This window comes from Mercenaria mercenaria, chromosome 5 (assembly GCF_021730395.1).
Source record: "Mercenaria mercenaria strain notata chromosome 5, MADL_Memer_1, whole genome shotgun sequence".
Lineage (NCBI taxonomy): Eukaryota > Metazoa > Mollusca > Bivalvia > Venerida > Veneridae > Mercenaria > Mercenaria mercenaria.
In genome coordinates this window covers 42,556,330-42,583,416 of record NC_069365.1, presented here as the reverse complement: position 1 = coordinate 42,583,416, position 27,087 = coordinate 42,556,330, and the positions used below count along the sequence as shown (strand labels likewise).

At 35.4% G+C, this 27,087-nt stretch overlaps 1 protein-coding gene across 3 annotated transcripts; it reads right to left on the bottom strand.

Annotated features, from left to right (window-relative positions):
- Positions 1-58: 58 nt before the first annotated feature.
- LOC123557026 (calnexin-like) lies at positions 59-26,392 on the bottom strand. Of its 3 annotated transcripts, none has more exons than XM_053543342.1 (19): positions 26,273-26,392; positions 18,688-18,847; positions 17,963-18,042; positions 17,344-17,467; positions 16,877-16,953; positions 16,233-16,314; positions 15,827-15,895; positions 15,154-15,277; positions 14,731-14,809; positions 12,922-12,996; positions 11,522-11,557; positions 10,826-10,980; positions 10,264-10,379; positions 8,787-8,861; positions 8,365-8,511; positions 7,844-7,972; positions 6,228-6,389; positions 3,426-3,514; positions 59-3,002 (listed from the first exon to the last, which is right to left on the bottom strand). In XM_053543342.1, exons 2-19 carry the CDS (start codon positions 18,844-18,846, stop codon positions 2,966-2,968), a joined length of 1,815 nt encoding a protein of 604 aa, XP_053399317.1. In that variant the 5' UTR covers position 18,847; positions 26,273-26,392; the 3' UTR covers positions 59-2,965. The 3 variants fall into 3 exon arrangements, with proteins under 3 accessions (XP_053399317.1, XP_053399318.1, XP_053399316.1); XM_053543343.1 differs by having other exon boundaries at positions 7,844-7,969; XM_053543341.1 differs by lacking the exon at positions 7,844-7,972 and adding an exon at positions 7,176-7,307.
- Positions 26,393-27,087: the final 695 nt, after the last annotated feature.

Sequence of the window (27,087 nt, the reverse complement as noted above, 5' to 3'; positions counted from 1 at the left end):
TCCTAACTTTCAACTTCTGTTGTATAATCATGGGTGGAATAATGAATAAGAATTCAACTTTAAAAGTGTTTTATCATTTAATTTTCTTTGCATAATAAATTACATTATTCTGTTTAAAACACATCATAACATTTTCTTTATATACAAACATAATTTTTACCTCTGTTTTTTTTTTCCATCAACAAGCAAACACCTTGGCATGCAAATTTTTTCAATTCAAATATAAACCATAAAATTCCACTTATCCACAGACCAACCATGTACATGCAGAAAAAGGATAAAAGTTTGGGGAAAAAATGAGCAAAATAAGTTAAAGCCTTATCAGTAAAATATAAATGAAGACAAACCTGGCTGCTTACCGGTATCTCATGAAATTAACCTTTACCCTGCTAAATTTCTAAGATGGACTGGTCCATTATTCAATTTGGGCAGTACCATTTATTATTTGAAGGGATGTTCACAGAAAATTTAATAACTAAATAGCGAACAGTGCAGACCATGATCTTGGTCTGCACTGGTTGCAAAGACAGAATCATTTGCCATCAGCAGGCTAAAGGTTAAAATTTAAGTATCACAATTTTTTAAATGAACGAAAGCAGACTTTCTTATTTGATATAAAACAGAATATTTCTATACAATGCCTGCAATCCTTATAAAAGAAGGTATTGTGTAGAAGGAATGGATCTGACATTAACAATAAACCATGAAAACAAACACAAGACATGCAGACTCCCTGACACAGTTTTCAGGCATGTATTTCACTGAACTTGAAAAATTTATATTTCACATTAAATTTTGTTATCTGTAAACTCTCACATCCTTTTTTTTTAAGTAATACATCTTCAAACAAGGCATCAAAAATAAGTTGTCTGGCTATTTATTTTACGTAACTTTTAAAAACAATTGCCATTAAGGTTATTTCATTGTATCTAAAGCAAAAACTGTTACCAAACAACTGAACTGAAAGTTGCCAGTAGTTGTGGAAATAATCACTTAAAATGAAAAAACTTTCATCCAGAGAATGTTAGTACAAGTGGTTCAAGAACTTGATCTTCAATTGAAATTAAGTGGCCATGACGAGGTTAGCGAAAGTTGTTCAAGGACTTGACTTTCACTTGAAATCAAGGAGCCATGACCATAAATTCATGACATTTGGCCCCACCTCCCACCCAGGCAGTACACCTTTTTTTGCCCACTTTTAGTACTATTTCTCAAATGACAGACCTTTAAAGCTTTAGTATGTGTGGAGAACAGGCCTCCTTTCGCTGCCAAGACAACCAAATCAAGAAAAGTAAATATTCACCTTTAAAGTTTGTTGTTTTTCAGCTGCCATTTGACCAAGGTTGAAGATTTAATACTCGATATGTATGGAAAATATGTCTCATTATCCTTAAAAATGCCACTAGAAAAGGAACATGGCACTAAAGGGAAAGCTCTGCCATCTTGAACAATAGTGTGAGAACAAACATAACATGCAGAAACTTCTCAAAACAATAGACTTATAGTATAAAAATGTATGTAGTATTCACAGGAATGTCCTCAACGAAACTGTGATTGTGACATATAAACATAATGAAATAATGGCACATAAAATAAAGCAAACAAAAATGTGCTAGTGATTCTCCATCATTTTGTACCTTTAAGCCTGATACAGTAACACCCCAATAGTTTAGACTGCAGACCTCTTACCCTACTAATACAACAATATCACCATACTTCAAAAATGAAAAAAGTGCAACCTAATTTTGTAAACACATTATGCTGGGATCATTGCATTATAATTATACAGAGAAGCTATTGAATCTTTTCCAATATTTACATATTCATTACATTGCAACAAGTTGTAACAACTATTTTAAGTCTATACATTTGTAATTAAGATGAAAGCTGTAAGGTAGCTTAAGGACTTTTAGCATTAAGTTGACATGTCTTAAACAACTGATAACATACAAAATATAATTGCAGAGGGTAATGAAAAAAAAACCCAAAAAAAAAACTTTCCTATTCCCCTATATCTGACCTATCCTACATATCTTTGCCAACGTGCTATCACAAACCATGCTTGTCCCTCTAAATCAAGTCTTCCCTCTATGTAACCCAAGCAACAATTTTTAACTAAAACACTGTAAGTTAAAGAAAATAAGTTTTATAGTGGTGCGATTCAATTAAAGAATTTTTTTCCAAAAAAACAAAGTAACTTAAAAAGTATTAAGGATTTCAGATGCTTTTTTTATTATAAACAAATGAAGATCAATCATCTGGACGCGTATAACCCTACAATACCCTAACAGACAACTAAACAACACTTAACATTAATTTCCATAAAAACAGAGAATGAAAAAAATCACAATAGTATCAAAGGCTTTTGACAACCCACACAGAGAGCTACAAACTATCAAATTCATATTTCATTCTTCTTTTGATCTCACACATCACTGTATAATCTCATAATAGGACTTGATAAAATCACTCAACAAATTCAAACTAACACTTTCATGTAACTCCCAAGATATAATTCTTATGTTTAATCATCACAAACTACTAAATGCAATATGAATTTCAATGTGGAACAAATTTAATAAATAAATTGCATTAAACAACTTTTTAACAAATGGACTTCATGAAAAAGAAAAAAGAAATTGGATTCACATCAATGTTATTTGTTTGTTTTAAAAACTGTTACTGATAACAAAATTGTATTAAGTTCACCCACTGACACTTGAATAAAGATGCAAGTGTTTGAAAGTAGGTGATTAAAATTGATTTAAAAAAACAACAACATAACTTAACAAATCATTTGAATGCATTCATGTAATCATAAAGCATAACTAACTAATAACCTTTGAATTTTCCCAAACAGTGATACATGTATAAATGCAACATTCTACAACTAGAAAAGCTTTCCACGTTCAGCCATTTACTCTTCACATTTTGGACAAATATTGGAAGCTAAATCACAGTTTGTTTAATCTTTTCTTGTTTTTCTTTTCCTAGGTGATCGTCTGAAAAGATATAATATTCAATTTATTTTCTTTCATCTAACTGACGATGATATATCAACACTTAATGTATACCATTTTTGAACAGGGTTCCTTAAAACTACACCGAAGTTAATCAGTATAAAAGAGTTCCAGGCATTGTAAATTTAGTTATCCACAAAAAACAATGTATTTCTCCTTATGCCACTCAAGCATTGACTGTTAAATCCTTAGACTGCAACAAAAAATTCAACACACATTGTGACTGGTCTCTATCATTATAGTACATCAATTACTGAGGAATATAATAAAAATTCTCTATAAAAGCACATACAACTGTATATAGTGAAGTAGAAAAACAGAATTCAACCAAAAATGCCAGTACTTCAGTTTGATGAATAATTGACGGATACAGCGCTGTAAGAGAAAGCCAGGAAGTGAACCTACCTTGGAGATCCTGTATCACCTTTACCCTCCTCACCAGCTTCAGCTATATCTTCCTCTTGAGACACTTCCTCCTCCTCTTCCTCTGCCTCCTGTACAATATACATAGTTACTTCATACATACAATTCAATAATTACATTTAGGGCATTTAACACAAAATTGCCATACATGAAAATACCATTCACAAATGTGAGAATACGTAAAATTTCATAGAAATTTATCAAAAATTTTAGTCAAATAAACAATTAAACATCAAACTATAAGGTTAAAAATTACAATGTACACAAATAACAGAAATGATGGAGTTAGCATGTATATATCTATTACACAAAATATATCTCAACTAGAGATGCTTTTGAGAAAAATGCATGTCTCCCACAACTGCCCCTATGAAAAATGTTAGTTTCTCTAGATGTTTTAGACGAGTGGATCCAATAAGATGGTCTGGATGAGTGGATCCAATCAGTAATTCAAGGGCCATAAATCAAAAGTGCCTGGGCGGATTTGGCTAGTTATCGAACTTGGGTAAGGTCTTATGGCCAAACACATTTTATTCAAGTTTGGTGAAGATCGGATGAGAAATGTTCGACTTAGAGAGCAGACAAGAGTAAACAGACGGATTTTTTCGGTAATTCAAGGGCCGTGACTCTAAAATGCCTGGACCGATTTGGCTAGTTATCGAACTTGGCCGAGGTCTCACGATCAAACACATTTTGTTCAAGTTTGGTGAAGATCGGATGAGAAATGTTCGACTTAGAGTGCGGACAAGAGTAAAAAGGCCGATTTTTCCATAATTCAAGGGCCGTAACTCCAAAATGCCTGGACCAATTTGGCTAGTTATCGAATTTGGCTGAGGTCTCATGGTCAAACACATTTTGTTCAAGTTTGGTGAAGATCGGATGAGAAATGTTTGATTAAGAGTGCGGACATGAGTAACAAGAGCTGTCTGATCACAGCGCGCTCGACTATTCGAAGAACTGATTGAAGAATGGTGTCAAAATATTTCCACCGATATTCAGACAAAAGAAATAAATAGATTAGACAAACAATGTTCCTGTATTACTTTGATTTCGATAAGTCTTGCACTAAATGGCAATATATGAGCCAATTTCAAAGTCCAAAAAGGGCCATAATCCAGTCAAAATAGTTATGTACTCTTGCCTACAGATGGAAATCATAATGATAAACAAGTGTTCAAATTTTAAAAGCCATATGTCAAATAGTTTTTGACAAAACATGGACTTGTAAGGAAACAGAACCAATTTCAAAGTCCAAAATGGGCCATAATTCAGCCAAAATAGATGACAGAGTTATGTCTCTTTCCTACAGATAGAGACTATTATACTAAACAAGTGATAAAAGTTTCAAAGCCATATGTCAAACACTTTACAAAAAATATGAACTGGTACGAAAAACTTAACCAAGATTTCTCAGTCAAAAAGGGCCATAATTCAGCCAAAATCCTTGATGGAGTTATGTACCTTGCCTATAACTGGACATGGTGATGGTAAACAGATGTTGAAAGTTTCAAAGCTTTATCTCAAAAGACTTTGTCAAAATATGAACTGGTATGAAATATTAACCCAGATTTCTAAGACAAAAAGGGCCATAATTCAGCCAAAATCCTTGATGGAGTTATGTACTCTTGCCTATAATTGGACATGGTGATGTAACCAAGTGTTGAAAGTTTCAAAGCTTTATCTCAAAAGACTTTGTCAAAATATGAACTGGTACGAAAAACTTAACCATGATTTCTAAGTCAAAAGGGGCCATAATTCAGTCAAAATCCTTGATGGAGTTATGTGCTCTTGCCTATAACTGGACATGGTGATGGTAAACAAGTGTTGAAAGTTTCAAAGCTTTATCTCAAAAGACTTTGTCAAGATGTGGACTGGTATGAAATATTAACCCAGGTTTCTAAGTCAAAAAGGGCCATAATTCAGCCAAAATCCTTGATGGAGTTATGTGCTCTTGCCTATAACTGGACATGGTGATGGTAAACAAGTGTTGAAAGTTTCAAAGCTTTATCTCAAAAGACTTTGTCAAAATATGAACTGGTACGAAAAACTTAACCATCATTTCTAAGTCAAAAGGGGCTATAATTCAGCCAAAATCCTTGATGGAGTTATGTGCTCTTGCCTATAACTGGCCATGATGATGGTAAACAAGTGTTGAAAGTTTCAAAGCTTTATCTCAAAAGACTTTGTCAAAATGTGGACTGGTACGAAAAACTTAACCCAAGGTGTGACGCCGACGCCGACGCTGTGGTGAGTAGGATAGCTCTACTTATTCTTCGAATAGTCGAGCTAAAAAGGCCAATTTTTCGATAATTCAAGGGCCGTAACTCCAAAAGGCCTGGACTGATTTGGCTAGTTATCGAACTTGACCGAGATCTCATGGTCAAATACATTTTGTTTAAGTTTGGTGAAGATTGGATGAGAAATATTCGAATTAGAGTGCGGACAAGAGTAAAAAGACCCAATTTTTGGTAATTCAAGGGCCATAACTCCAAGACGCCTGGACCGAATTGGCTAGTCATCGAACTTGGCCGAGGTCTTATGGTCAAACACATTTTGTTCAAGTTTGGTGAAAATCGGATGAGAAATGTTCGACTTAAGAGTGCGGACAAGCTTTGTGACACACACACACACAGACTGGAGTAAATCAATATGTCTCCCTCACCACTGTGTGGTGGGAGACATAATAAGAAGAGCTATGAGAAAAATTCACCTTTTACTGAAGACTTAACAAAAGTTTCTATATAAAATTAACTTACAACCAAACTCCACACGAAAGACACTAACCTCTTTTTCTAAAGCTGCCTTGGATTTCTTTGTTTTGTCAGTTTGAGTATCTCCTCCTGCCCCTGAATCTACATTCCCTTCTGTTTTTTCACTTTCTTCAGTTTTCTCGTCATCTGGTGAGGGCTCATCTGTCTTTTTACGAGCTGCATCTATATCTTCTTGCTGTTCATGTAAGAAAATGTTGTTCACTACTTATCAAGAATGAAAACTGCTTCTTTTGCACATTGTAGAAATACGTATTTTCAATAAATAATATAAATTGTAAACCATGTTTCAGTATTTTCATACTGATTACAACTTACAAAGAATTCTCAAGCAATTTTCTGGCATATTACATTTAAAAACCATGATCTATGAAGACATCTGCATATTTTTAATAAACTTTACTTTTTCTACTCTTAAATATTTTTCAGAACTTGTTGTTTTAACAGCAAAGACTACATTTACAGTTAAGTCTTATATTTGCTATATGTTCCTTATGTGCACAATAAAAATGAAAAAAATATAACATAATTTAAAATGTCTATGTTATATACAAACAGGCAGGTGCAAAACTAAAATAATTCAACTGAGATTGGTGATAAAACATTGGGTTAATAAACAGAAAGGGATTTAACCAAAGATATCTGGTCAATCCATGTCCTGCTTGATCACCAAGACTTAAGTTTACTGGCACAATGTACATATTTTAGCAATGTTACGACAGTATCACTATCTTATTCATGTTTGAAAGAGCTCACTTACAACACTCTTGAATGATTATATCAATGCATTTTCATTTAAATTTTCATTTCAGGTCTGTTCATGAATACAGCTTGAGCTTAAATTAGGAAGTTAGGGCCACCTGAGACTAATAAAATACCACTCCTAAGGTTGTAAGGAGATTGTACTCGGTGTTTGTTTTAAAATTCCATGGATACTGGTAACAAATTTTGGCAAGAAAATTACCTTAATTGGCCCTGATCTTGGACAGAGACATATAGAAAGAAGGACTATGGGTAACAGGAAGACAACAATGTATACGGCATATAACCATGGGCGTTCTTCTGCCGACGACATCAAAGTGGACCAGATACCTTGCTAAATAAAATATAAAACAACACACATGCTAGTAAAACCACAAAAATAAACATGTTAGAAGATAATCTTGGCTTATGCTTCATCTTCAAATTCTGATCTGCAAACCTACTGTACCCCTTCCACATTAGCTATTCACGACAGCTAACAATATTAGAGGCCACATGCCAATAGTCCAGTTTTCATACCATTTGGAATATCAATCTAAATGTTTTTATTGCAAATCATTCTCAAAGATCAAGCATCAACCAAGCCATCTATGGGTATCTTTTTTTTATCTAAAACCAAACCTTCACTACAAGCTCTATGTAGAACATCAAACATTTTCAAAGAAAGCAATTTTACCCAAAATTTGCAAAAACTTTCCCAAAAACTCATTTTTTGTTGTGTTTTTTTTTTGCCATATCCTCCCTTTCATTTAACTTTTTCTACCAACAGTTCAAATACATTCACTTCCATAGAGCTTGCTATGGATATATTTTTCATACAAAGTTTCACAACATCTGAACCAGTCTATTGTCCGGACTGGTGTGTCTCACCTTTTCTTTCTGCACACAGCAGTAAGCTATGACCAGGATTATTGGCAGTACCACTACTATGAGGAATACTGCCCATAACCATGGACGCTCCTTAGTTACATCCAGTATCCCTTGTACTAATGCACCCTGCTATAATGTATACAAAACTTGTTAAATTTACATCAAAAACTAAAATAATTTTGACATGATCTGATACTGTCTTACTACATGTAGGTAAGTTATATAATTTAGTTCTCAAACAACAATCCTGCTTCTTTATCACAAGTACAAATCAAAGATACAGAATGACTTATCTGTTTGGGGTCAATTCCCATTTCATTCACTAAGTCAAAAGCTGTATTATTCTGAGAAACTAAAGGTTTCCTTAAAAATTTCAAGGTCTCTTAAAAAGGTAACCAAGTACTATAACCTGCAATTATAATGTCAGCAATTTCATGTGTCACAGACAGTTGTTGGTCCAACTGTTCATCTCTCAATGCAATAGATTTAACATTTCATTTGTTATTATACAGAACACATACCCCTCCTCCACTGGAAGCCTCAGCAGCAGATTTACGTTCCCATGTCTGTTCTACCCATCTTGTGTGCTCTTCTCTATCATCTGTCACTAAAAAGTTGTCAAAGACTATCTCATCTGTCATGGACCACAATTCCAAACCAAGAGATTCCTGCAAAGTGAAGGGGATTTTTTGAAACATGATAGCATGTTGTCAAGGTTTAGTAAACATCTACACACCAAAATAATCCTATGTAAATAGCAACATCTAAAATGCTTAAACCATGCCTACCAATTTTCATTTGAAATGATCAATAGCATCACATACCACAGCATTACAAAAAGCAACATGTCTAAATAAACTATGGCCACCTTTACTTTAAAACACTCACTTTTTCGGAGACTTTCAAAGATATTTTCAAACAAATCACAAACAAACATGCTTACAATAGGTGTCATCTTGTATGGTTTCAAATCTTCAAAATAGTCTGGGTTTGCAATTTTCTGTGGCTTCCATTCTCCCTGTAAACAAAAACGGTTTTAAGAACTATAAATTTCACCACTTATTTACTTCAAAGCACTTATTATATGTATTCAATTAAATATGCATATTAATGTGTCCAAATTGAGAGCACTGAATCGACGGTCTGTAGTTATATGGGTGTGATACATAAATTTTTAGTCACCTACAAGCACATATAATCCTAGACAGCCAATATAGGTTAATTTTTTTTTTGCGTAAATGCATTTGTGTTGTTAACAGCTGAATAAAGAAGGGGACCATTACAGCCTGCCACACATCTGCAACTCCTTGTTAAACACTGCAACAGGATTCCCTTGAGCAATGTTAACAAAATTGTCACCAATCATTTGACAAAATTGTACAGATAAGATTCCGAGCTTTGCCTTACACATATTTTTTATGTAAAAGCGGTATTCATTATCATACTAGATCACCTTTTCTTATAGTGATAGTGCATCAAAGCAGACTGGTCAGACTTATAACTGCTTAGCAATGAAGCTGTATGAATGCAGGTTCAACAAATGGATCTAGTCTAACTTTATACATAGATATATTTACTGTACCAGGCTTTTCCCTCGGGTTTTTTATTTGGGAGTCCATGGACTCCCATGGCTGCTATTTTAAGGGTCCCTAATAATTTTTGGGGGTCCACAAATTATTGATCTTGAAAATGGACATTATTACTAAAAAAATTTATCCTAAAACAGAATGAACTTGTATATTTTTAATTTAGATAGCAGCTGATTCAATATTTCGGAATGATATCTTTCAAAATGGCATGAGCTTCTCAATCCAGACTGATAACAAAAGGTGTGACAGTCTTTTTGTTATGATCAAATAGCCAGTAATTACCGGCAATTAAGTGTCACCTCGTGTCAGTATGTTGTTCACAGTTTGATCTCGGTTAAAGATAATACTCGATCCTTAATTAGTATAATAATTTTTGTGATTTATTCATATTTTTTCATCAAAATACTTTGAATTTATATGAAATTAATTTTGTTTAATAGAAAAATAAACCATTGTTGGTTGTACCGATGTAGATGTAGATTCGATCTTTTACGGAACGTAACGGCAATCTTAGATTTTAGCGGTGTCAGTTAGCGCGGAGAGTAGTTTCCCTTTACCAAAATGGCGAACATCGGTAACAAAACTTGTTTTGAAGTTGGAAAATCGTCTATACCTGTGTGTAATGAGCACCCACGATTCGGGAATGGTCCCGGTGGTAAAAAACTGCGCATTTTACGTGGGTATCTGCGCAAAGGAGGCTTCAGTGCAAAGGAGTTTCGTGACCGATTTTGCGGGTCCAGTGGACGCAGAGGCACTACAAAATGCGAGTTCAAAGCAGTCAAAGCGCGTCAGGGACGCAGAAAACCTGCGTCCGGGAAAACCCTGCTGTACCTTATATTCTGGGTTATCAATCATCTCTGGCTTCCATTTTCCTCTGTATAATGGGTTAGGAATGTTAGGACGTGTCCATTCTCCACACCCAGGGGCTTCTTTACACTTGGGATTGTCTGAGAAATCAAAATGGAAAACATTAGAACTTTTATAGCAGTATTTAGCTGTGCCTGCAACATGTGAGATTTAAAAATTCAGCTTAAAACTAAAATCAAACTTTTCGGGCCAAAAATGTGCAAACTAAACTAGACTTGATTTTGATCAATATTGCCGAAAAAAAGTAAAATTTGGAAACCCAAAAACATATTTATTCAGAACATATTTTTCACTTTTTGCTGCAGCCAAGAGTAAATATTAAGTTATAATAAATCACCAAGCCTACCTGTCTGGGACATGCAGTTCAAGGTAATTAAAATCTTGTAAGCTGCAGGAACTGACAATAGTCATAAAATCATCTACAATAACCAGGTCAACTGTCCTGGAAGCTGTATAGTTTACATAGAAGTTGCTAAAAGATTCCAGTTTATAAACTGATGTTAAACAAGTTGTAAGTGGTCCGTACCTATCAATGGAGCCTCCCATTCTCCATCCATTTCATCATCCCAATCATCTGGTTTGTCAGCATCAGGATCAGCTATCAATGCTTCCTCATCATCCAACCAACCGTCGGGCTTCTTGGCTTCTTCATCTGGTATCTCCTTAGGCTCATCCTCATCCCTAAATCATTCAATTATACATTCCTCTTCATGTTGCATTTCTTCTTTATCATTATTTAAAGTAATGGCAATTTAATGACAAATTATGCAATCAACTTACAGAATATGTACTTGGGATGAATCTGTAGCTATCTTTAGCATGAGTGGGATATCTTACCGCAATGTGGCAATGCAGGTACATCACAGTGGGATATCCAACCACAATGAGGTGATGCAGGTACATCACAGTGGAATACCCTAACCACAATTAGGCAGTGCAACTATATCACAATGACATATCAAACCACAATTAGGTGATGAAGGTACATCATGGTGGTATGTCCAACCACAGTGACATGTAAAATAAAATTATTTTGGAAAATACTGATAAATTTCAATGGACAAAATGTAATATAAATATTCCAGTATATCTGTATTAGTACTATAAGCTGTATATCATGTTTTCCCCAAAGAATGTTAATCTCTTGAGAGTAAATACACAAGATTCAAATCACATTCAAAGTCATGAGCCACCAGCTGAATCATTAGAGACAAAATCTTACCAGTCATCTGGCTTTTTAGCATCTGGATCTGGGATTCTGAAAACAATAAATATATCAATTCATGTAACAAAAGCTACTTCACTGGATAAGGAAAGCCTGAAAATAATGTTTACTTATTTCAAATCAATGTAATGTGTCCAACAGTCAAACAAGCCCAATACAGGTAACTGTGTAAGGCGAGTGTACTGTAGGAACAAATTTCTCTACCAAACTAAATTACAACAGTGACCCAAGTCAATGCCACACTCAACGTCTGGATGCAAGTGTAGAATCTGTTTTGTATAAATTTTACAAATTTCTGCAAACTCTACCAAACATAATAACTGTCTGAACAAATCTTCATCTTGCCAAACCAATCCAAAAGAAATGTATAAACACTACTGTGTTATGTATTTCATTACGTTCGTCTACTATATCAGAAGAAATCATAATCTTGATATTTAATGACAGAAACAAGTCCCAGGAGCTATTCCTGCTGGTTCAAAGATATAGATATGAAAGCTATTTCTACAGGTCCAATGATAGCATTTAAATTAAAGTTAAACCTGAAAAATTAAAAAAACAAGAGCTGTCTCCGTAGGATGACACATGCCCCCGATGGCACTTTGAATGAATAGTTATGGCCGATGTTAGAGTTTAGGACCTTTGACCTACGGAGCTGGGTCTTGCGCGCGACACATCGTCTTACTGTGTCACACATTCATGCATAGTTATTTTAAAATCCATGCATGAATGACAAAGATATGGACCGGACATGCCCATCAATGCACTATCATATAAAATGATCTTTAACGTCTAAGTGTGACCTTGACCTTTGAGCTACGGACCTGGGTCTTGCGCACTGCACGTCGTCTTACTGTTGTACACATTCATGCCAAGTTATTTGAAAATCCATCCATCGATGACAAAGATATGGACCGGACACGCCCATCAATGCACTATCCTTTAACGTCTAAGTGTGACCTTGACCTTTGAGCTACGGACATGGGTCTTGCGCACTGCACGTTGTCTTACTGTGGTACACATTCATGCCCTGTTATCTGAAAATCCATCCATCGATGACAAAGATATGGACCGGACACGCCCATCAATGCACTATCCTTTAATGTCTAAGTGTGACCTTGACCTTTGAGCTACGGACCTGGGTCTTGCGCACTGCACGTCGTCTTACTGTGTTACACATTCATGCCAAGTTATTTGAAAATCCATCCATCGATGACAAAGATATGGACCGGACACGAAAATTGCGGACAGACCGACAGACTGACAGACCGACAGACTGACAGACCGACAGACAGACAGACGGTTCAAAAACTATATGCCTCCCTTCGGGGGCATAAAAATCCCATCTCATACATAAATACACCTTTTAAGTCACTAGGAGAAGAAGTTAGCCTTACTTTTCTCGTTCATCCCAGTCTGAGGGTTTCTTATCTTTTGGATCATCAATCTCCTTTGGTGGATTTACTGGAGGGCTGAAACAGTCAAAACAACATTTTCAATGCAACATAGTTTTCTATTTAAAATTAATATAGCATTTTTTAAGCATTCTTTAACTGATAGCATAACAAGAGCACCGCCTGCAGGTGCCTTCACTCATCTGCAAGTGCTGGACAAAGTGTAATAAAACAGTTACAGTTATTGGCCTTCCTACTCAAAGATATACACTCAAAACCCGTTATAACGCTTCTCGATATACCGCGGTCCTCGGTATAACGCTGTATGGCCTTGGTGCCCAAATTTTAGAGGGTAAAAAAAATCCAAAAAAAAAAAAAAAAAAATCCGCGGATGTTACTTAATTTGATCATAACCAGCGTTAAAACTACAAGTACTGTACTTTAACACCTTTCCATGACAACTGTCACAAAAATCAATAATCGTCTGCTCGCTTACTTGTTTGCGTATCGCCTTTGTTTATGTTTCAATACATGTAGACATGTGACAATTATGCAATCAGTACCGTGTCAATATTAGATTGTTTGCATAACAAGCGTGTAACATTGGTCAGTCAACTATCAAACCGTTTAAGTTTGCACCAATTAAGCAGATGACGAGATCACTTGAGTGAATAAAAAATCGAATTTTGTAATAAACTGCAGTCGTTTTTCGTAATCATCACACTCAATTCATCAGTAAATAACGAAGATTCGAGGCACTGAAAGCCTTACTGAGAATGTGCTCCCTTTTTAATATTGTATATCAACGACGCTGATTTAAAAAATTTCTATCTTATTTATCGATTTCCTTCATGTAAATCTATTCAAAATTATTTTTTTTAAGACTGTCCGCGTTTCTCTTTTAGTTACATAAACCCCCAGTGCAATTGCAGTGCATATGTAATTCTCACGACCGCGCATTCCTCACACAGCGTTATATATGTTTACTTCCGGGATACACAAATCAAATTTTCTTTTATAATCACGACAAAATGAGAAGATGACACAGCGTTATAATTCTTTTAATGTATTTTTCAGTAGCATTTAAGGTAAATAAATGTCCCGTTTATACGATTCTTATTTCTTATTAACATAAAACAGCGTCCAAAATACGTTACCGGTGGGTGGGGTATTGCATATACCGCCGATACGATCAACCCGCGTTATAAATTTAACCCCGCTAGATCCGCGGGTCTCGAACCTTGGACCCCGACGACAGCGTTGTAACGGGGTCCCAGTGTAGTAAGTATTCAAGAAAAGTGAACGAAAACAAAGAACAAACAAGAAATACTGGTATTCTAAGTACAAAAAAAGGGCAATAATTCTGACAAAATGCAGGTTAGAATTCTGGTTCTTGGTCTCTTGGTCACCTTACTCATCTAATTATAATAATAAGTGTGCAAATTTTCAAAGCTGTAGCTCCTATAGTTTTTGAAAAAGGTGGACCTAAACAAAAATTTTAACCAAAATATAAAATTTTCTACATACAAAAGGGCCATTCTTCTGACAAAATGCAAATCAGAGTTGTGGCCTACATAGTCAACTAATGATGATAAACAAGTGTGCAAAGTTTTGAAGCTGTAGCGCAAATAGTTTTTGAGAAAATGTGGACCTTATCAAAAATATTAACCAACGCCGAAAATCAAGTGATGGCAACACCTCGTGGATTTTTTTCAAAAATCAGACAAGCTAAAAACTACAAGACGGGAATTGTTATCTGTAATATGCCATTGTTTATATTTTTCTTCTGCTCTATGAGTCATGTGTACTTACTTTACATCTTCTAACAAACTGCCAGAGTTGATCACTTTGTTGTCTACTAGAACTTCAAAAGAGTTGTCTGGATTTACAACTGAAATTGAATACATATTAAATATCTTATCAAAGGTCAATGCCATATATATGTAATAGACAGATTAATTGATATCTAAGATTATTCTTCTACATGTTATAAGCTATCGTGTTGAAGTAAAATGCTGATTTTTTTTTTTACCAACAATACAGACAAATTCATCTACATGTGTTAAAGAATTTTTTTTTCAAACTGAAAATTCTCAATGCAAATAAATTGCTTGTTGCTGACTTTATCTCATGACCACCTAAACAGGGCTTTTACTAATTTGACGCTGAGAGGCAAGTAATTTAAAGTAAAGTGACCTTCACCATTCAATTTAAATGTATCAGGATATAACATACTTAAAGTATAAAGATGCGTTTTCTTGTCAGTGAAGTACTTCTCGAGGTTTCCTGCAGGTTTCTTAGCATGTTTCTCCTCGATCTCTCCAGTTTTTGGGTTCTTATGACGGAAAATAAAGTGAAGCTGAAAAACAAAAACATTAAGACTATCATACTGTTTTTTAGACTTATCACTTCACCTGGACAAATAACACTAAAATATCAAATGTACCTACAGCAATGATTTTACACCGAATATCTTTTTTACACGACACTTTGAAAGGATTTATTCTCTATTTTTTTTTAAATTTCGAGGGCTCAGCACGAACCTATTGTACCTTGTTATATATTTATTTAATACAAATATACCATAATACTTATGTAATTCAGATCAATGTCATGTGTCCAACAGTCATGCAAGTCTAATACAGATCACTGTAAGGCGAGTGTACTGCAGGAACATATTTCTCTACCAAACTAAATTACAACAGTGACCCAAGTCAATGCCATACTCAACGTTTGGATGTTAGTGTAGAATCTGCGTTCTGTACAACTCTTAATCTTACAAATGCAACCTGGTAATGTTGATTTTCTTGGGAGAGTACTTTACAAACTAACTCTTAACAAGACAACTTCTTTGTATATATTGACCGTTCATGAAATGAAAGACCTGATTATGAAAAAGATGTCTTACCTTATGATCTAATCCACATTTATCAGGTCCAAACATAATTGTGTATGGAGTCTTATCATGGAAGGACTTCTGAAAATACAAACATACAACATTGCTTTAGTAACTTTTAAAGACAATCAAATCCTTTTGACTGAATTTTGTTTTTGGTCTCCAAGATGTGCATTAAGTAGTAAAAAAATGTTTTAGCATTAACAACACTGATAGTGAATTCAGAGTTGGATTTAACATTATATTTGCCACCTCCAGGCAAGATCTCTGGCATGAGACATATTTGGGTAGCACCAACTACCATCTTTAAGTCAATTAGATGGCTTTCTTTAAAGAAAAACGCTTTCATAACAATAGAAACACCATTACACTTACAAACACTACAAAACTGTGCAATGAAGAAACATTTATATCTTACCAGATCAACTGTATTTTGTTTTGACAGCAGTTTAATGTAAGCACCACCACAGTCAATGCCATTCTGGAACCTTACTTCATACCTGTTAGGTGGGAAAAGATTTTTTTGGTCGTTATCAAATTAAGAAGAAATCTGTTAATAATATAATATATTCGGAACTGTATCCAGTAAACTCATTAATATTCATGAAGGATTTATATTCAGTGATTTCAAGGTTGTGTCAATCCATAAAATCATATGCTAATGAACAATTACAATTCCTATTTATCTTCAAAAGTTGACATCCACAAATTTGTATTCCCATGAAACAGCCAGTTTAGCCAAAACCACAAAATTTCATGGCCATCAAATTGACTGATACCACAAAAATCAATTTTTCATACCATTACCTAGAAACACCAGAGATACCAAACCGAGTATTGGTTCAAATACTTCTATAAACAGAGATGGGTGTACAAATAAGACTCTTGCAAAATCAAACCATCTTATAAGCAAAGGTATACAAATATCTCATGGTGTAAATCTCATAATTGCAACATGAACAAGTCAAACAATTGTATGTAAATTAATACCTTGCTGAAATTCAGCAATTTAATACTCAAGTATTATGAATAATATATTTCACTCAGATACAATATACTTACGAAACTATGAATGGATTTCCGCTGAATTCAAATATCCTGTCTAATTTCTTTGATACCGCATGATGCTTAGCTTTTGACTGAAAAAGAATTCATCACTATGCCAATTACAGAATATATACCTTAAATATAAGATTAACCTTTATCAGGCTGGACATGATTGATTCTGCCTTTGCGACCAGTGTAGATCATGATCAGCCTGTCCAAATTGAAAGGACAGGATCATTATAGAAATTTAGCAGTGTAAGGCCTATGGACTAATGTTCTTTACCGAGATACTAAACTATACTTCTTTGCATATCAATATAAATTAATTTCCCTTGGAAATAAAATTAAGCTCCTACATACTTTTTTTTGATACCAATAAATATGGTCATAAAAAGTCTTTAAAGAATAGTTTATTAAGAATATTACCAGTTTTACCACAAACAAATGTATCTAAATATTTGTGCCACGTTCCTGTACCGTACCTTTAATATTAAACCTAAATCCCCTAATAATGAAGAGTCTTTAGGTTCTTCCACTGACCACTTCCCATCGTACTTGGCTATATCCTCTTCAACATCATCTTTCTTTGCTTGTGACTTGACCCAACTGTAATTTTATACATCTCAAATATATTGTACAATCATTTCATATTCTCAATTTACAAAGCTGACAAAAAGAAAGTAAAATAGTCCTCTTTAAGAACACACTCTCCCATGAAAAAAGTTAAGTTGATATGCCATGCCTGGACATGTAAATGGTGTACAAAATCTAACCTACGAAAGTTCACAACTGAATCCTATATTCCTTTGACAATTTTCAGACATATTTTAAATTCGAAGTGAATTTGTCAGTGATCTGTGCTATTTCAATTCCACTTCACACTGCTGTGCTGGTCCCCTAATTGGGAGATGACTAAGGTAATGTCCACTCAGTGCTATTGTGATAACCACTCAGACGTTTTATGTATAATGTATAATGTTGTGAGACTGGCTGTGCAATTAACGTCTCAACACTGTAGTGTGCTTTCATGGAATTGTTCCGATTCTTCAGTGAACCTCGTATTATTTCATAAATACATCCAGGCTGAGCAGAAGTACATACCTTTTCTTCAATGGGTCTGCTTCATCAAATGTTTCAGCTAAAAATGGTTTTGCTGGAATTTCTGGTGGCTCATACTTTTTCTGAAAAGGGAGAATCTTTTGAAAAACATTCAGACATACAAAAGGTGAATCACACAGCCATGGAATATAAGTTTAACATTTTTCTATGTTGGAATATAGCCACACAATGAAAAACAACTATATAAATTAACATATGAATGTAGTAGAAAGCTTCAAACTGTGCAGTACTTGTATTCAAGAGACTGTCTGACTGCATATGATGTCTGGTGAAAAGCCGAGGCCATGATTTTTTTCATCCTATAAATGGAACTACAAGGACACATTATGTTTTGTTAAGAGTTTTTAAGACAATGGACAGGATAGTCTCCACTGTCTACAAAACTGTGCGCAGAAAATATCAAACTCAACATTCAATTTGTTCATCCTAGGCCAAAAAAAAAAAGGGTCCGTTTCCAGTCTCCCTACCTACCCTGTTTCCTATCTACCTACCCTCTCTTTTTTGACAGGAGACCAGAAACGGACCTATTTTTTTTGGCCTTACTAACATCTTATTAAAGAGTTTCTATACAAAAATAAGCTAAAAATACATTTTTAATCCACTGATACTCCAATCAAAAGAAAAATAATGACAGTACATCTTAGAACATCTAGCAGATAATTTCAAATATAAAATGCTAAATTTTTCTTAGTTACTGATTAACCTACTTTTTCTACAACAACAGGTTCTGGTTCTGAAGCATCTGGCTCATCTTCAACCACTCCATCATCATCATCATCAACTTCATCTCCAAAGTCTGCTGCAACCCCTTGCCAAATGAACAAACTAACCAGCAACAAGGCCAGAATCTTCCAATAACCTTGCATACTAAAAATGATCCAAGAATATTTAAGTCAGCACAAGGGTTGATTAGATGTAGCTTTAAAAACAACTTTTCACCTAAAATATAGGAAGTGCCTAGCCATCCGGTAACTGGACCCCTAGCCTGCGTTCTAGCCGTCAAATAACTGGATGCATAGCCTATCCGCTATGTTTTTTCTAGCAATCCGGTAATCAATTTGTCTATGAATAGTGTCAGGGCTCTCGCGAGTGGGCGACTTGAGCGAAGCAGACGCTCTAGAACTTCAAATTTCGCTCAAATCTAACCTCAAAGCGAAATGCAAGTCGCCCGATTTTCTTTGATTTCTGCGCTCGCTAATTACTGCTACCCAGACTGTTGACAATTTACATGGTGTCATAACGAGTGTCGAATACACAAACACACGCCGGTAGCATAATTTAAGCTCCGCCTACTTCAGGTACTTGTGAGATTTTCCCGAGATGTGTGAAAGCGAATCAAATTATCCGATACACAAGGGTCGATTGTGTTCAACCAATTAGCGCCGCGTTTACGTCTTTGACACTTCGCGTTTAATTGTCAACATGTTCAAGTGCAAAAAAACAACAACATGTTTTATAAAGAAACTGCTGATTAACCATGCGATTAATTGGAATATGGTACACAATTATTTGTTATCTATGATAAAATAACGACATGTAATGTATTAACTACGTTAAATTGACTTCCATCGATGAATTTATTTGAATATGTAGTTCTAGTTTACACAGTTTACTTTCAGTTTTATTCGAGTGAGATACTGACATTCCTCGGTGAATGACTCGGTGTTAATAATAAACAATTCATACAAGATATAACCAAAATTCGGCAGGTTACATTTACAGAATCGGCTTGAATTCTGAAAACGACTTTTTTTCAGAATTTTGTGACAAAACAATAACCACTGTATAGGAAATGATCTAACTAAGAAAATGAATGGTCACATCAATGTTTTTTATCAAGAAACAGGAAAATTACAGCCACCTTTTGAATCACTCAACATCATTGCGGTAGAAAAAGTCTTCCCACTTCTCCCTAAAGTCTCCCCACTTCTCCCTAAATCAGCTTGAGGGAGAAGTGACTTCTCCCAAAAAATTGGACCTAGCTAGACCCGTGAGTGTAGGTGAAAACTATATCATATTCGCAACAAAATCAGCATAAGCTAAAACAATTCAGCTTCAGAGATGTTATATGCTGTTTTTGATCTCTGAGCTGAAACGAACCCCGTATTGAAACCTAACAAGAAATCGTGCCAGAAGTTTGTCATGCTATAATTTCATCAAATCAAATGCCACAGACTCGCTTTTTAATTTAATATATTTTTAATTCATTTGTCTTTCAATCTGGCATAAAATGAACAATGCAATTTTCACCATTTGAAAACACAAAAAGTTTCAAATGGTACTGCTATCTGCAATATTTTGCCAACCATTGCAGTTGTCACGTGATCGAGGTACTCTTCAATTTGATAACAAATCTAGTGGTATAGAATTGCTATTTATGTGAATCTGAACTTTCTAAGGTACGATTTTATGAACTTTGTTAAATTTTTTTATATTTTTATGTCAATTACAGAGCTCCAGATAAGCATTTGGTGCAAATGGGTATTTACCCATCACTTTTTGTCTGAATTGGGTATTTGAAATTTGAATTGGGTAAAAATAATATCATTACCCAGCCTTTTCAGAAGTAATTGGGTATTTGCTAAAACCAAATGGGTATTTTACCAATCTCGCACTAACAACTGACTCAATTTTTGAGTATTTTTTGCTTACAGTATACATGGTTTATATCATTGAACAAAACTGACTAAGTAGCTAAGTACTTTAATGGCGCCCTTCAATGTTTAATACAAAAATGTATTTAAAATTGTAATGAATGTTCCATACTGTTGCAGGGGTTCCACTAGACCCGAAAACCCAAGAGTCCCAGGACCCTTGGGCCCAAATTTTGAAGGGTCCTTTTCCAAAATACAGGAGTCCTGTCCCAACACGTCCATATAATTGACTACCGGTATATTTTTTTATTCAGTAATACGTAGATCTTTACCTATATAAGAAAACAATAAACCCAAGATCATGTTACAGCATAATCAAAATGTCAGTTTCAGGTCATGTAGTCTCATATTGTAAACTAAAATTTATTAGAATTCATGTTATTTTGATTAGGGTTTTCTTCAATATTTCATTTCATTTTTAATAACATAACAGTGCTAGAACACTCTATAAAAAAATTAAAAATGTATCCAAAATGTACTATCCGGATACTGGTACATTTTCAGAATGTCATCTGAAAGTAGTTTTGCTCTGTTTATTTGGCAAACTAAGCTAAATCAGCGATAGTTCCTCAAATAATGATGCTACTTATCATTAAAAACTGCATTGAAAGTCAGTTTTTTTTTAAGGAATTTTGGAAATATGCATACGACATCGGGTGTAATTAGACCCGTGAACGGACATTCTAAACTTATTTTTGCTTTCAAAATTCATCAAAATTTGTGAAGTTTCTTGTTGAAATTACGATATGAACACTAACAATGGTCTATTTTAAAGTTGGCATGAAAAAATCTTGCAGGGCACTTTTCACATGCTCGGTAATCAGCTGCTTACGATACTTTAATACTTCGCGCCTTTTTTGACAGTACACAGGATTCGCTTTATCAATTAATTTCATCACTTCATTGATTCTTGTTACCTATGTGCACTCGCCGTGACGTAACTTGCTGATAAAAAAAATCAGCGAGGCATGTCTACAGGAGAAAGGGCGGGATTTAGCAGAGATCAAAGGCAGAAAGGCAGGAGGGCATGACCGCGAGTGTTTATTTTGAATACACGTGTCTATCGTGGAAATAGTTTTACTGCAGGAAATTAATGCTAAGAGAAAGGATTATCAAAGGAAAATGCCCCCGGGTCCCGAAGGACGCACAGGCAAGTATTCTACCGGGTCCTTTGAGCGTCTTTTGAAAATCTCCCGGGTCCGGACCCTGGGTCCCGGGTCAAATGGAACCCCTGCTGTTGTTTTCTTTTTCACTTTTAATGAAGTCGGAGATCAGTTCATCCAAAATATCCCGAGCGATGTGGTCACCACAATATGCATTCTCCCAAAAGATATCATCCAGTGTTGGTGACACTACATCATCACAAACAGATAACTGTCATTGTTGAACAGCAAAATATCCCACTAATTAGTTTGTGCTGCAACAATGTTTATTCTTCAACTCTTTTACATTTTATCGGCGTAAAATTGTTTACAAAGTATCCAAATAACACTGACCAGCCGACTGAATGGTCCTGTGATTTTTCCGATAAATTGCAACCTGTTCTGCGGTAACGTATAACCAGTCAGTCAAATCTAGCGTTAAAGTCTCGTACCCGTTCTAGTAATAAGGAAAATGCGATACGCAAGCTATTTTTTATGAATTGGGTATTAGGAATTTTACTTGCGTTTCATTATGCACACTGTATGATTTCAATTGGGTTTTCTGCAATTTTAATTGCGTAAATACGCATATACACAGCTCATCTGGAGCTCTGCAATTAAATTCATTAAACAAAAAAACAAGAACTGTCACTAATGGTGACAAATGCCACCGCAGCACCTTGACCTTTGACCTTGTGACCTTTGACCTGGTGACCCCAAAGTCAGTAGGGGTGGTGTACTCAGTAAGTACTATCAGCATGTGAAGTTCGAAGGTCCTAGGAGCAGTGGTTCGCGAGTAAAGTGCCTTCATGCCAAAAGTTAACGTTGGCCCCTGTGACCTTGACCTTTGACCTGGTGACCCCAATGTCAGTAATGGTGGTGTACTCAATAAGTACTATCAGCATGTGAAGTTTAAAGGTCCTGGGTGCAGTGGTTCGCGAGTAAAATGCCTTCATGAAAGAAGTTAACGTTGGCCCCTGTGACCTTGACCTTTGACCTGGTGACCCCAAAGTCAGTAGGGGTGGTTTACTCAATAAGTACTATCAGCATGTGAAGTTTAAAGGTCCTGGGTGGCGTGGTTCGCGAGTAAAGTGCCTTCATGCAAAAAGTTAACGTTGTGACGGACAAACGAACGAACGAACGGACAGTTGAAAACTAATATGCCTCCCTTCGGAGGCATAAAAATTGATCCTGAAATTCAAAAGTAACCACATGCTACGAACTTCGCATGATGACATCAGTTTCTCACAAGAGCAGGTCAGAGAGATGGCCTTTTTGAACCAGGCTGGTTCGTTTAAACGCCTGTTCAATTGACCCGTAACAGGACATGTATACATAGGCCTAATGAACCATAAATCACGAGACGCACGGATTTTTGGTTTTTGCAGAGGACTGAAAATCATTGTGTGGATATTCGCATCATGGTAAGGACATTTTATGGTTAACTGAACTTTTACTTACAGGGTTTTTTTTTCCTTTAAAATACGGGCCGTTTATAGACCCCTTCCCCTCAGAAAATTTCTTTAAAATCATGCAGTTCCCCAAAAATTGACTTTACATCAGGTTTTTTATTCCCCTTTGCCCAAATACCGAGTTTTTTCCCCCCCAAATCAGAGGTTTGGGCCCCTTCCCCTTCTGGTAAAAAAACCCCCTGACTTACGATGCAACTACATTTCAATGAATTTGGCACTTACACAATCTGCAAATCGCTTTGCAAACAAGTATGTTATTTTGTACACTTAGGTCGCCATAGATTTTATAAAATTCTAAAAACAAAATAATGTAACTGATGGAAAATCTTTACTTCGGCCACTTATAAAATCCGTGAGATAAAGGAGGAAGAAAACCTACTGACTTCTGCTGATTTGAGATGCAACGGCACATCCGTAACTAAAATATGGTAATATTTTTCTCCCTTTATACTATTTTGGTTATCTCCCTGTAGGGCTGTCATCGATAGAAACGATATCGATGTATCAACGATTTTTTTTTGTCGATCGATTATCGATTCCCATTTTCAAAAATCGATATTTTACAGACAGAAAAAACTACCCAAATAAACACTCACACCCTAAAAAACAACTTAAGTTCACAAAATTGTAAATTTGGATAAATGCAAAAAAAGGAGTGAAGGCAAAATAAAAATGAAAGATGTTATTAATTTTTATGTATTTCTTTTATTTTATAAATACAAATACAACACAATCAAACAGAAATATGGAAAGTAGGCAATAAAACTACAAATAGCATTTACAGGAAGGTATATAGTATGCATATGAACAAATAGGTCGTTAATCTAACTTAATAATCAATATATCGATGTATCGTCGATATTTGTCTTCTGATATATCGGTATCGCCGATACGCCTAAGACCCAATCAATGACAGCCCTATCTCCCTGCTTTTGCAAGCATCAAATGGCTACTTTCAGTCACATGATCATACACACAGCTGGGAAAATTGCAGAATGGCGGCGAACTGATGAAACACAGCAAAAGAACGTATGAAATGTGAAAATTACTGTAAAATCGATGCAAATAACTCCTGCTTTACTGACAGTTCTAAATCTGTTCAATGTTCTCTTCGTTCTGTCGCAAAAATCTAGTCAAGGCAGCTTACATGCTTGTCTGGGCACAAGGTACACGCTTAGAAGTAAGTGTACACGCCAAAAAACAAGATTGCGAATGTGTTTCTAAGCACATATTTTTATAAGTCATTCGACATAATTTGATATTTATGACAAGTATGGTTCATAAGGCCTATGTGTTCGGTTATGTAGGAGGACCAATTCTGGTATAATAGCATGACTTAAGTTATGCAGGTCCCAGAAAAGTCACAAATTAGCTATATAGCTAAATCTAGCTATATATAGCTAGAAATATCTATAAAACCAGTAACAGTTGTTCAAAATATGTGAATATCTAATATGAAATAGTTATTATCCCATTCAACTGGTTTATGAGACAGACAAACACAAAGAACGGAGATCTATGCAGTTTCAATACATGTTGCGAATTTCTGCGATTAGTCATTTCTAAATTTGTCTTGTACTAAATGATTATCATAAGTGAAAAATTCAGTGATGATTTATCGCAAAATACTGCCGCAGTTATTGAAAATGCGACTATAAAGATCTTGATTTTGTGTTTTTGTCTTTCATCTTATGAACCTTTTGGACGCGATTTCGACCATTTTGCATCTTATTTTGACATATTTTGCATTATTGGTATTGGTTTTATAGCTACCTCTAGCTATATAGCTAATTTGTGACTTTTCTGGGACCTGTTATGTACAAGTGTACAAGTCTTGTTGTGGGTCAATAGTACAAGCCTGGTACAAACGAACCAGTCTTGTGCAAAAAGGCCATCTCTCTGTTGTATTTTGGTGTGAAAATCATCTACCCAGTGTAGGACTCGAACCTACGACCCCCTGCTTGCAAGTCAGGTTCTCTACCAACTGAGCTAACCGGGCTCCTGATTAACCAGAAGCCTGGAATCACTACACTCCTCCTCACTTTAATTTTGAAGGCTTAAACCTTATCGTGGAACCATAGAGCGAGGCATCAACTGTTCACCTTCCAACAGAGTATAGCCTATGCAAATACCGCATGCTCTATATAACTGGCCACGTAGCCTTCCTTTACACTGGAATTGCAGAGCGGGACATCAACTGTTCAGCTTCCAACAGAGTATAGCCCCTGCAAACCCCATGCTCTACATAAACTGGCCACTGTAGCCCGCACTTTTTTCTAATCCCATCCTCGTCGCCAATGTATTTTGGTGTAAAAATCATCTACCCAGTGTAGGACTCGAACCTACAACCCCCTGCTTGCAAGTCAGGTGCTCTACCAACTGAGCTAACTTGGCTCCTGATTAACCAGAAGCCTCGAATCACTACATCTCTGACCTGAAGAGTCAATGCGCAAATGTTGCTGTTCAACCTTGTTAGGTACACAAATGGGGTTATGCGACCATTAGAATATAAAAATAGCAAGACTTAAGTTATGGTACCCAGAACTAAATCAGCATTTAAACCCAATCGCCGGCAATGACAATTTCCTTGGAAATTTCCTCCACTATTTTGGTCTTTCGAGTGTTTGATGCGAATGGATATATATTACCCATATGAAAAAATTATCTCTATATTTCCTAGAATCGTGTTAAATTTGCCAGACTAAGCAGCACACTAGAAAACTTCATTTATAAAAATATTGATATCCTATTTCTGATTGATGGAGAAGAAATAAATTTGTTGGTAACACACCGATTTCCGATGACATTCGATTGCAGAATAGAGGAAATACTTAACAGTAACAGTTCTTTAAATATTCAGCGGAACCACGAGGCGATTATTATCAGGCGATACCCCACCCACTTTTCTAATGCTGACAATTTTTGATTTTCCGATTTACATCTTATTCTTGGCAAATATCAGGAAATATTTTATTGCTTGCTATTAACTGGATGTCAAATCTTAATCTATGCCAAATAACTCACCTGTTCGAATATATATTAACTATATATCGGCTAAAATTGTTGAAATTCAGCAGAAAACCACCACACAGGAAATGCTTGATCAACGCGCAGGCACGGACACTAGCACGTGGAGTGATTTGATTGGATGATTTTATCCAGAACGCGGTACGCCTATATAATCTGGTTCCCTGTCCAATATTTTTGAAGTTCGCAGGGGACCAGTCTATACGCCTATAGTGCGCAATGGAGGTAAAATGCGCAATGGAGTCAATTTTTTTATAGTGTCGATTATTGGGTAAACTTGCTGGCTATAGGTTAATGGAAACGTTGTTAAATGCCAAGAAATGAAAATGACACACAAGCAGCATATATTTGTGCTAATTCAAATTGTGCTCAATGGAGGTGAAGTGCGCAAAGAACCTTTTAGGAGCGATAATTAGATGTTCAAATATTTAGAAAATACTCACAGTTGTCTGTTTAAATTTGTTTGAAAGATTTTATTTACTCTCGGTAAATGCTATTGCAATAAAATGATAGATGTATCATAATTACAATTATAATTATATCTATCATTATGGAATATATCCTGTCTCCACGTGACGTCTGTTGACCAATAGAACTACAAGAAAATTAATAATAACCCTTATATAACTGCCGACTTAATAGGAACGATTATTATTGTGTAAACTTGTTTGAAATAATGGAATTGTCGTGAATTTTTTTTTTAAAAAGGCACATAACAGATATTTGAGCTAAATCACAGACACGCAATGGAGGCAAAGTGCGCAATGGAAACATTCTATTAGGAGCGATAACTTGAATTTAAAAAAAAAAAT